At 45.4% G+C, this 12402-nt stretch overlaps 1 protein-coding gene across 1 annotated transcript; it reads right to left on the bottom strand.

Annotated features, from left to right (window-relative positions):
- Positions 1-2099: 2099 nt before the first annotated feature.
- tamalin (trafficking regulator and scaffold protein tamalin) lies at positions 2100-11904 on the bottom strand. The gene is made up of 8 exons (XM_080496256.1): positions 11669-11904; positions 9993-10045; positions 9053-9107; positions 7208-7310; positions 5905-5998; positions 4458-4524; positions 3863-3929; positions 2100-2980 (listed from the first exon to the last, which is right to left on the bottom strand). The coding sequence occupies exons 1-8, from the start codon at positions 11867-11869 to the stop codon at positions 2484-2486; spliced, it is 1137 nt and encodes a 378-aa protein (XP_080352382.1). The 5' UTR covers positions 11870-11904; the 3' UTR covers positions 2100-2483.
- Between the last annotated feature and the right edge of the window lie 498 nt (positions 11905-12402).

Genomic DNA, 12402 nt, shown 5'->3' with positions numbered 1-12402 from the left:
CCTTCCGACGTTATGAGATCCTCCCGCTCTGCAGAGGACGGTCCCTGCCCTGCATGGGCTCAATGTGTCTCTGTTACAACACGCCAGGTTAAAAAAAAAAAAGGGGGGGGAGGTTGTCATCAAGCTCTGCAGAAGCCTGTTAATGACTTAATCATTTGAATGAAGTGTGAAGTAGCAAGGAGACACGCAAAGCAGAGGCTCCACAGGTCCAGGACCAGGAAACACTGCCGAATGAGAAAGTGTGGTCACACAATTAATGTAATTTTCATCCTCTTTGTTTGACACGATATTTTCATGTTGAGCTGGAACTGAAAAAAAACCCAACAAAAAATCTCTTGTGTGTGTTTACACAAACAGCCTCTGGAAAATTAGTGATTCTCTGTGTTTACAGACTCCTGCCTAACATTAATGGAGGAAATTACTGAGATTATTCTCTTGTACATTTTTAGAAATGTTTTCATGCACATTTCATGCATAACAACAGCTTTATATAAGAAGACTTAAAGCTTTCAATTTACAAATATTGGTATGATTTAAATGAGTTATTTCACAAGAACAAATGTTTATGCAAGTCAAACTTAGATGTTAATCTTTGCTTATTTTCTTTATCAGTGATGGTTTTATATACATGTATAAATTCTACTAAAGTGTTACGATCATTTTTTTTAATGAACAGATATAGCCGTTTTTGTTCACTTGCACGCACCAACCACCAATTTGGAACTGAACTGAATGATGGCAGTTTTGAGATTGTTCATGCAACGATTGTAGGACAACTCGTCCATGGATGAGATTTCAGAATTTTTGGGAGAAAAGAAATCCTGTACAATGTACTTTTACATATTATTTCAAAATAAAATTTCACCGACGCGGCATGCTTTTGTGCTCATGTTGCTTGAATAAGTTGTGCATCTACAATCCGGCCTCCATCTCCCAATGACAACATCGGGGTGTTGCAGAGCAGAGAAGCGAAAGCACTTAACTAACCTGCAGTAGACAAACAGTAGAATCAGCAGAAAGGTATTTCAGTCTATAGCTGCACAAAGACCAAAGCAAATTCACCATCGGGTCTTTGAATCAACAGCAGTGTTTTGGCAGGGAGGCCACGTCCAAATATTTGCAATTGCATGGTTGTCCTCTTCTCCTGCTGTGTTAATCGCTGTGCATCAGCTGCACCCTCCTGGTTTGGCTCCTCTGTCTCTAAATGTTCCTTTCAGACATTGTTTTAAGCGTGCCGTTATCGTGACTAATTAGCCCGTCGTTATGTGTTCAGGCCATTCGCCACGAAACCCTGCTTTTAAGCACCAGCGACCACGCATAACAATCCTTTATATCAGTGACCCTTCCACCCACCCCTCCTCCCCCTCCTCACTCGCCTGAAGAGGGACCGGCTCCGACACATGGCCGCATACCATCGCGCACCATCATCGACACTCCTGCTGCATCTGTGAATGAAGCGGCCGGGGACAAAGGGGATCAGCGCCGCAGCGCCAACAGAGAGAGTGACCACCATGACCTCATGGGTCAGCTGGGAGCCAGGAATGAAAAGACTGCGAGTGACCCCCGCCCAACACACACACACACAAACACACACTCACTCAAGAGACTCACCCAAATCAGGCCATGCACAACTGAAGCACGCCATGGGAATCTGCGAGCGTGGAAGACGGGGAATCGGCGTTTGGTCTGCAGGAGCTGAAAGAAAGCGGTTGTGTTTGGAATTTCGGGTCATGCTTTTCTCCGAACATTCCTCACTATTCTCCCAACAATAAACTGTGTCAGAGCCGACACAACAGCCTCCTTTCTGGATACCTCACGGCATCAGAACTGCCTAAAGCACCCCAAAGCCGCATACACTAACCTCCAAACCACGGTCAATAATATTCTTCAGAAAGCTGTGAAGCGATAAAGGCTTACTATATTTGTAGGCATCACATGCGAAAAGACGAATCTCCACCAGGGAAACTACAAACAGATCGTACGAAACACTCGAGGTCAGAGCACTAAATTAAGTTTGGCAGCTGCAATTCCCATAAAAAGTTGTGGCTTGAGGAACAAAATAACTTGTGAGAGTCTTGCACAAAATAAGCAGCGCGTAATCAGAAAATGATGCATATTTTATTTTGAGGAGCCATGAACTTTGTGTGGAAAAACATAAATCAAGGTCAACTGTGAATGATCCAGAGACAATATGAAAAATGTTGTCTTGCACATTTACATGGGTCATATAACTGTCAAAGTTAAAGTCTTGCATGCGAAGAAAAAAAAAAATTCTGTACAGAAACAAAATAAATAAATAATTTAAAAAGTCAAAACAAACGTTATGTACAGTTGTGGAACGCCGACAGCGACTCGTTGCAGTCGAATGTCCATTGGTCCGCCCATCCAATCAATTGTTCTTCACTCTTTGGACAGTTTTGTAGTTTTCTTTGGCAGTTTTTAAGTTTCTCAGGTGCTTCTGGGCTTCAAGCGCTGCTCGCCGCTCACAGTTTGCTCTCCTCCTCCTCCAGCGGTCGATTCAAGCCCGGGATGAATTTGAGGAGGCGCCTGCGGAAGCTCTTGGGTTTCTGCTTCCTCTGCAGCGAGCCAAATCCTCCCTGCTTGTCCCCCGGGCCGGACGACGCCGGCGCCGACCCCCTCACGTAGCTGCGCGTGCTGGCGCTGCGGGTCAGCTGCGTCTTGGCAGCGGTGAAGAGCTCGCTGGCCGGCCGGAGACGGAGCGGCCTCTGCTGACGCTGCTCCTTTTTTCTGTCCGCGTTGTCCGAGTCGACGCCGCCGCCGCCGCCGCCGTCCGCCTGGTACAGGCACGTCTGGTACAGAGGGTCGTCCTCGGTGGCCGTGCTGAGGAAGCTGGCGCTGCTGCTGGTGCTGCCCGTGCAGCGGAGCGCTCGCTGTGCCGCGGGGCTGGGGGCGCCGAGGCTGCCGTACACACCGGCCAACTCCAGGGACTCGTACACGGCGGCATCACTCAGCACGATGCCTGCAGGGGAGAAGAGCGCCGTGAGGACGGGAGACCACCACAACTTAAAGAAGCTGATGAGAAGAAGGCACGGGAGATGAACCGAGTACAAGACGGCATTTGTTCAAAGGAATTTCTTGCATTTTTGTTTATACGTTCAGCCCCCCTGGGAAAGGCACAAGTGACTTCTGGTCAACCGCTTCCATTTACGTTGTGTCACATCGTTGCACATTTGTCATGGTTGTAAGGATTTTCTTTAGGGGCGGCACAGAGCGGTCGTCTCCCAATCGGAAGGTTGGAGGTTTGATTCCCATCTCTGCCTGCCTATGTGCCGAAGTGTCCTTGGGCAAGACACTGAACCCCAAACTACTCCCACTGGAGCGCAGCCTCCAATGGTGTGTGAATGTGTGCGTCAGTTTGCACGTGTTTCCTCCGGGTAAAAATGTCCACGAGAGGTTAAGTGGTGATGCTGAATTGCTAAATAAATGGTTTGTCTGTCTATATGTGTTTGTCCAGGTTGTAGTTCTGCCCACAGTAGGCTGGGATTGGCTCCAGCACCCCGCCACCCTGAACTGGATAAGCGGCATAGATGGTGGATGAATGTTAGGATTTTTACTGAGGACTTCGTGTGAATACACTGGAGACATAGTGACTGAATTCACACACATCTGTCCAGCTCCATCTTTTTTTCGGATATACTGGCATAAAGCATCTTCTATCAATAAAAAGCTCAACGAGATATTAAGTTAATCAGAAACATTAGAAGATTGAACGTGTGTAGAATTGCACAGACAGATACACCAGGACGACAGATCAACTGATTTGATTCACCATTATTTAGAATTCAATTACAGCCTGAACTAAATCATCTGTCGAATTACATCCGCGTACATTGTGACCTACCGTGAACAAGCCTCTGCTCCTGCACCATTAGCGAGCGATATTCATCCCATTTCTCATGAAGAGTTTGCTACAAAGGAAAACAAAGGCACGTTTGAACCGATTGTGACTCGAAAACCACAACAAACAAAACTGCAGGACAACAGCAGCTTCAGAGCTTTCACATGACTTTTTCAAGGCAGTTCAATATTTTAATGGGAATCCAACAAATGGGCCATGTCGGAAAAAAACGCAGCACGTTTAGCAGCAGGTTAAATGTTTAAAACGCCGGATTAGTATCTCAGAAGGCAGCAGTGTTGCAGCGGATTAGAGCCGGACAGCTGCTGTAATCTGGAGGCAAAGCTCCCTCGCTGCAGCCACTTCACAGGCAGCGCCAGTGAAGAATGTCTGCAGTGAGCGGCGAGCCGGCTGCACAGGCTGCTGATGCAACAGGTGGAGCTGCTGTCGGGACAGGTGTGGAGGGAGGGGGAGGACACGTCTATATCCTGTGTGTGTGGGTGTGTGTGTGTGTGTGTGGTTGCTGGACACCCATCAAGTGCTGAAACAAAAATGTTGTAGCAACAGTCAAAAGGTTAAAAAAAAAAAAAAAAACCCTCACCTTCAGATACTGCAGCCGGGCCTCCAGCTCAGCTTTTCGGATTGAGTCACTGTAAACCGTCTCCAGCCTTTAAAAGAAGAGCCAGAAGGCAACAGAGTTAATAAGCGTGACAGGAAGCACTTATAAAAACTACAAGGGCAGAAAGCAGCGGCCATATGAAAGGCCCTTTTGATACGTCGCTGGTGGGAACGGGGTCTCGGTATCAAGCAACAAGTTTACAAGCAGCAGGAGGAGGAGGAGGAGAGAAGGGGGAGGATGAGAAACTTCCAGTCAAGACACTCAATCACGTGAAGGAACAACTTTCAGAGTTCATTTTCACAAACACTTTATAGGGACTTGAATTGTAACTATAAATTCATGCTGTCAAGTCAATAAAAGCTGGCCCTCTGATGTGGTTCACCTCACGTCTTTCGCAGCAGCTCCCAGGCGAAGCGGCGCTAATTTGCCCGTTTGAAAGATATACGCAAGAACGTGTGGCTCATATTAAAACACCCACTGAGAAAACTGATATCCTGACAGAGAACCCAAGACACAGTGGGCAGGATTGCTAGTCGAAGTGAATAAACTGGGTTTAAATAGGGCTGAGTTCAGCTTTTATCCCATTAAGTCTGTACCTATAAGCTTCAACAGTGTCGGCGTGAAAGAAGCTGGACTTCTTTCACTCTCTGTCATATACGGCGTGTTTGTTTTAATCACAAGAGATGACTCTCATATAGAGATAATAGCTGCAGGTTGTTTTTGAGAATTCAAAATTAAAAGTGATGAACAAAAAAAAGACATTTCAGATGGAAAGTAGATATCGGATGAAAAAAAGGCTACCTTATTTTTAAAGCTTAATTTATGCAGGAAGCAATTAAAAGTGCTTTACAGGCCCATAGGAATGCAATGATATACTTATTGGCAAAAGTTTTAAGAAGCGTAATTAAAAAGAATATCAATTCAACTTGAAACTCAAACACCGGGTTTCACTGGACCCTTAGAAAGTTGCTTAGCGACACAAATCTGTCTGCAGATGATTTGAATGATGAACTTAAGCAAATTTGCATGTATTCTATGTATTGACATTTTTCTATATTTATATCTGGAACCTTAATGTACTGTTTTATATATAATATATAATCAATAAATCTCTCATCATTGTCTTTTTATCTTCCTTTAGAAGATTTGCACACTTTTCTAGTTTCAGTCTCACTGCACTGTTCTTCCCAGTTCAACCTACTTCGCTTCTGAAATCCTTGATAACGCGAAGGACTTCTAGTTTGGTCGGGTCCATTACTGTTTACATTTGGCCAATTTTTCCAGGTCACTTCTTTCCTGAATCATTATCAGGTAAAAACTGTTCACCAGACCAAACAACATTCCTGGAAAAAAAAAACCCAGCGGAGCACATGCCGAGGTGTTTTTGTTTGTGTTTGATGAAAGCTGCGCTTGTTATCTTCCAGTGTACCTGAGTGTGTTGCCAGAGGCTCTGATGAGCTGAACGATCTCCTTGTGTCGAAATCCCTCCACGGTGGCCTCGTTCACACTGGAGATGGTGTCCCCTACGAACACAGACACACACACACACACAAAATGTGTGTTAACCAGCAGCACTGAGGTCAGGACGCACTTCAATTACAACAAGATGCAGGCTGGAGAAGTGCTTTTGATTCCCAACACACGTGCAACACAAATGTGGGGAGAGAGTGTGCGTGTGTGTAGTCGTGCCATTCCGCTCATCAGTGACGCTCGCGTGTGAAGAAACTCTTTATAGCAGAAAATCAAAATGTGCTGTTTATTGCACAGTGTCAAAACGTGAATTTCTTTTTTTAAAATTCATTTTATAGATGTCTATGAGAGTCACACGGTTTCCACTTTGGCAACTTGATGTGGTGTGGACTCTCTGACGTGACAGCGGCCTTTGTGAGACATGAGCACAAAGCTTATTTTCCTCTTTTCAAAACCTGCGGTGATGAAGTCGGTGCGTCCGCAGAAAGACACATGGGACAAAAGAGCGAGCATGTGAGGAATGTAGGAAGTGAAACTGAGGTGGCACACACCGGCTCGGAAGAAAGAAAGAGGCTGCAGAAGCAGATAAATCCTCTTCACCGTGTTTTTTTTTCTTTCTTCTTCTTCTTCTTTCCCCTTTTTAACGCACTGAAGGAGGCTCGGTGCTTGAGAGCGGCCGGCTTGTGACTGAACCGTCACGGGTTTGAAAACCAGAGCGGATTCAAGTGAAGCGAACCACGATATGGGGCAAAGAGCCTCTTTTCAAAAAAAAAAACCCCACCAACAACATACATATATAAGCTGTTTGTTTTGATGCTGTGCTTCTAAATGTGAGCCAAACGACCTAAATGAACCCAGACTTGTTTGTCAAATAAAAATATCACATCCTATAAGCGGCTCGCCTGGCAGGCCGGTGAGAGGAGCTGGTAAATACGTGTTGGCTGAAACGGCCGCTCGCTCCGTTGTTTGCGGACGGGAGAAATGAGTGGGAACACAGTCATATTTGTACTTCTCTAAACGGTGGGCTGAAACTCATAAGTGCTTCTGTTGACGCACGGCGCACAAGTGTCAGCTGGCAAACGCGGAAAAAAAGGGGATGAGATGAACCGCAGCCTGATGTCACGCTCACTTCCCCTCATGTTGATTTCAAGTGTTTTCCAGGTTATTTTGGGCTTCCAGACACAAAACATACAAAATAGTGGAGGAGGGGAGGTATATATATATATATAAAAAAAACAACAACAAATATGGTTATAGCTCACCAACTTTGAGTCCGGCCTGCTGGGCCGGGCTGTCGTCGTGCACCTTACAGACAAACGTGCACATCTCCACCGAGTTCTGGTCCTGATGGTGGAGACCGTAAGTCTGAAAGAGGCAGAGCGATCGCAGTAAATACGACAAAGCTCCTCAATCGGAATGTCCAGGAATCGCCGTGCGCACGGAATGACAGGCCGAGGCGGCGGCGATGGGAACGCCGCAGGAAAGACGCCGCCGTCGCCGATCCCGCTGAAACGTGACGACAACGCGCACACACCGGAAGTTTCTTTTCAACACAAACTGCTGCTTCACTTTGTCAACATCCATCATTAAATGTCCAATAAGATGCAGTAGCTAGTTCTTTTTTAAGTTTCCGTCTATTTAAGATGAGTATAATGAATTATTAAATTGACATATTCCCATTAGAATACTCTGAATGCAAACAAACAAGCTTATTTGTTCTTTTTTAGCTCTTTATTTGCCAGTATGGCTACATTTGTATTGATCACTAAAATTCAATACACCCGACAGGGTTTATGGGATTTAAACTTGATTGCTGTCCTGTTGGGTTGTTTCAATGAATTGAGTGTTTAATTTATGATGGCAACAGTTGGCACACTATATCTAATTCCAACATTTACCTACGACTTTTGTACTGCCTGCTTTTATTATATCTGTTTTAAATATGATGAATAAATGTATCGATTTTTTTTTTTAATGATCTGTTTGAGGCTCTATTGTTTTGTCGTCCTGGAAACGGTTTGCGTTACTTCCACGTGTATATTTGCATGCTCTTCCTCCTTTCATTCACCGCAGTGCCTCTGTGCAGAAGGTCAGAGTGCTGCAGAACAAAGATAGACTTCCTCTTGTCACGCAACAACCGATACAACTATCAGTCGGCCAACAGGCCGCCGCTGACGGAGTCTTTCCCCTCAAAATGCAGACTGAACCATTTCGAAACCAGCACACGACTTATCGAGCGCCTTCATCTGCGCCAACGTGGTCTCTGGAAATTTTTTGCAATGGCTTCGCCCCCCTGTGTGCCGCTGGTTTTCATACCGGCAGCCCCGAAATGATGAAGTCATGCAAATGCCACTGACATGCAAATCTCAATTTTACATGCCGACCAAGAGAGTGTGAGAGGAGAGGAGAGGAGAGAGAGAGAGAGTATCATCAAACACAGCAGTAAACACCGGACTTCAGACTCATCTCTTCTCCTCTCTGCTGACAGTCAAACACGCTCCTCATGATCTCACTTCCTTCGGGCTGACAGGAAGGGCGGAACTCACTAACAAAACTGTAAATAGAACAATACGTCCTTTCCACCCTGAAGAAGTACTTCACACACAGAAACGTCCAACTGAACTCCAAAGCGCTACAATATCCGAGATCGACCGACTCGCTTTAGTCGAGTCAAAGAACGGAGAAAAGAGAAAAAAACGGCCGACGTTGTGAGGCGGCGCTTCGGGCCGATGTGCCAGACAGAGATCCGACAGATATCGAGGTCTGATGTTCGGACTCGTCCGCTGCTGTGAGAGAGAGCAGCAGGTAACACCGGCGAGGCGTGTGAGGAAACCGCACGGCTTAAAATACAGATGCTGGGAGAGAATATAAAAACATCTCTTCTTCTCCCGAGTCATGGGATTAACGGCAATGATTTATTGGATCGACACGCGACCTTTCGCCCTCAACCAGCTCGGCAAACGTCGAGATTAAGAGATGCGGCGAGGCGATAGAGACGCTTCAGTCATCTGTCGACAGAGATGCTGCTGATGACGGAAAATCCCGTTAAAAGGCACTCGAGTGGTTCAGAAATCATCCCCCCCCTAGATCACCGTTAATCTTCTTACCTGGATCTCAAAGCCAAACGTCTCATCCTCCTTTTTCTCCAGCACCACCACCTTCCTGCCAAAAAAAAAACACAAATGAAAAGTGTCAAACTTTAGGTGCACAACATCATTACCAGTCAATATGTAAGGTTATTAGTGTGATCATTTAATGATAAAGTGATTGACAGCAGACTTTCATCTTCTGACAGTCTCATACAGATAAAGTACTTTAATAATCTCTTCCCCAGCATTGCACGTGTGACAACTTTTCAAGTTTTAAACTGATGGTTGAACAACGCAGAACATATAAAAGGTTTTGTTACCCTGTTTTCTGGTTCTGTACTAAATTGTAAGAGTTTGTATAAAGCTGCCACTTTCCTTCTGAGAAATTAGACTTGCAGATTTCCAACCTAATAAACACTAATAAAGTTCACCCATCGGCATGCAGGATAGCGGTAATGAGAACTGTATATCTGATTCTAATACAAAACACTGTTTTGTGTTAAAGAAAGAAAGAAAAGAAAAAACATGCAGATGAACAGACCAAGCAGAGTTAAAAGTCATGACGAGGTTAATGTCTGTATTCATGTGAATCCTTATCTCAATTGCATAACAAGATGTCTCTGCTGGCTGCACAGGAGTTCCTCTGTGCCCGGCAGCGTGCGGACGTCACAGGCAGACGTACAGTCCAACAATATGTTGGACTGAAGGACGTCACCGTGCAGCATCTCGCTGCAGCAGCACAGGCATACATGAAAATGCATGCGGATATGCGAGAACCCCATGCATAAGGAGGATTGCAAACACAGAAGATCACTGTTGGAATTACTGTTTCAGATAATGAGGCTGTGAGGAAAGGGTCTTTGTAATAGTGTTTATGGGGGGGCTGTCACCGGGGGAGCCACTAAATAATTACACGGAGCGAAGGAGAAATGCCACAGAGGGATGAGGAAGATGGTACCTTTGTGGTTCTGGCGTTTGTATGAGGGGTTTCCACTTCTGCAGCCCGGCAGCCTGCGAGGAAAAAAAAACGAAAACAAGGTGTGAAGTGTGCCAGAAACCCGTGTGAGTTCACGGATTGCTCACAAGGGTTCCCCCCCCCCCCCCCCCCCCACCCCTTCCAACACTTTCGTGACACACCCAGACATCAATACATCGACCGGTCTGTCAAGTCTCAAAAGCCGTACACGTGTACCGTGTGGTGCATTTTGTAATTTTATGCCACTAGGCCATCATACCTGCGCGGAAAATATTGTTGTTGGAACTGGAAAGTCATGTCTGGCTGGTCTTTGTTTACGTTCATCAGTCACGGCATCAAGAACACGGCTAAAATAAGCTGCAATTTCACAGCAAATCAGCCTCTGTCAGGCGCTCCTAACTGTTGACCTATCTGAGAATTTCTCCAATTTCAAGCAGTTTACGTAAACCAGAGTCTATTAAAAGAAACAAATAAGACACGGCGGTGAACCGCTTCCCACAATAAGCCCATTGAGAGAAATCCCCCAAGTCAGCAGCAGGTCAGGTTCCTGCCCTACCTGACTGTGTAAATAAGGAGGGGAAGGTATCTGTCCACTAAATCACCTAAAATCAATCCACCTCTGTTCCAACTCAATCATTTTCAAATGCTGCTCCCATGAAAGGCAGCTTTGTGTCAAGAGTCCCTCCACGCAGTGAAATGTTGCTTTCTTTATGTCCCAACACTTACAGAATTGTCCTGCTCTCCTCTCAATGAGTGCATTTATTCCCAAATACCCACAGAGGGTCGAGGGTGGGTGGGTGTGTGTGTGTGTGTGTGTGTGTGTGTGTGTGTGTGTGTGTGTGTGTGTGTGTGTGTGTGTGTGTGTGTGTGTGTGTGTGTGTATACAATGCAGTGTTGTAGCCCCTCACTCCAGCCACTGTGCCTCCAGTTACAGTTACAGTTACACATGTCTGGAATTCTCTCTTAACTTCTCCAAGAAGAAAATCAAGTTAGAGAATTCAATCACATGAAATATTTGAGGAAAACAAAAAAGAAAAAAGAAGAAGTGCTGATTGATCCCACCAGCCAAGCAAACCTTTAGCCCACATTTATGCAATTTTGACTTCAGCTGCTGTCATTCCTGGAAACTGTACCTCAGATTGGGGGTTCAGCTAGACTCAGGCTGACATGCAGTGACCGGATTAGGATTACAGATGGTCAGGTTTGAAACGTCTGAGACAGGAAAGTGGGAAAAGTCATAGAAGAGGTGGACTGGGGCTCATCATCCTCTTTCAATCCGAGTGATAAATCTTGATGTGATGAAGGGGACTGATCATAAATCAGACTGAGTGTCTGGGTGGTCCACACTTGGCCCTGGATGGGCTTCTGTTGACCCTCAGTCACATGTCCTCTGGAGACCAATAACACCTTCCAGATACAACAACAGCCACAAGACACACTTTAAAGGACTTGAAAATACTCGAACGGTGTCGATGTGACAAAATATAATAAAATAAATCCCCTCATTAACCTCCAAAGGAAACAACATCAAACGGAGCCAATGGATGACAAGTCATGTCAACATAAATAAACTACTAAATAAACTTTTCTCTCTGGTTCCTGCAGCATCATGAGGTTTTGTAAACGTGCAGCAGAAGGAGTTGGGAGACACTCCTCACCTTCTTGAAGTTCCTGGGCAGCGTCCCCCCGGAGTAAGCCAGAGTCTTGTAGTTGTAGACCTCCGAGGAGCTGGAGCTCAGCTCCACCGTCCTGCAGCTGTCCGACTTGGACGAAGGGAAATAAATGTCGTGGTCCTGGGATGCGGTTCCTGCGTCCACCGGCCCGCTGGAGTTCATCTTCTTCAGCCTCCTGAACGTCATGGTGGCAGCGGAGGGAGGAAAAAAAAAACCCGCCCGAGAAAGATGCTGACTGAGTTTTGAGCTCCAACGTGGAGCGACAACTACAGTTTCCTCTGAACCGGCCGGGGGTGGGGCCCGAGTCCTGATTGACAGCTACGACAGCCAATAGCGACGCTAATGCGTGGTGCGTTCAAGTGAACCTCGGAATTTTTTTTATCTCAACTCCTTGAGACAACAGAAAGTCACGTTTCATTAGTAGAACCTTTGTTGTTGCTATCATTAAATAAACATTTTCAGACACACACATGTGAATTACAGCACAGTAAAACTACACTGCTCGTTTAATGACAATGACAATAAATACAAATTACATTGAGATTATATTTGTGACTTTGATCAATGACTCGTCTTAGGAAGTTTCGGTTTATACTATCAAGTAATACAACCTCTCCAATGTTTGCTCAATTAATTTTAATGACATAACACACACACACACACACACACACACACATGTTTGCAGTTCAAACTGTTCAAGTTGTTGTTATTATTCAGAT

This window comes from Blennius ocellaris, assembly GCF_963422515.1.
Source record: "Blennius ocellaris genome assembly, chromosome: 5".
Taxonomy (NCBI): domain Eukaryota; kingdom Metazoa; phylum Chordata; class Actinopteri; order Blenniiformes; family Blenniidae; genus Blennius; species Blennius ocellaris.
The sequence above is the reverse complement of the archived record's forward strand: the minus strand, read 5'-3'. Positions and strand labels throughout refer to the sequence as shown.

Coding starts and splice junctions, on each gene's coding strand:
- tamalin (XM_080496256.1), bottom strand. CDS start 11,869: ATGACGTTCAGGAGGCTGAAGAAGATGAACTCCAGCGGGCCGGTGGAC. Junction 9,108..9,992: donor CAAACGCCAGAACCACAAAG/GTACCATCTTCC, acceptor TTTTTTTGGCAG/GAAGGTGGTGGTGCTGGAGA. Junction 2,981..3,862: donor GGAGCAGAGGCTTGTTCACG/GTAGGTCACAAT, acceptor TCTCCCCTGCAG/GCATCGTGCTGAGTGATGCC.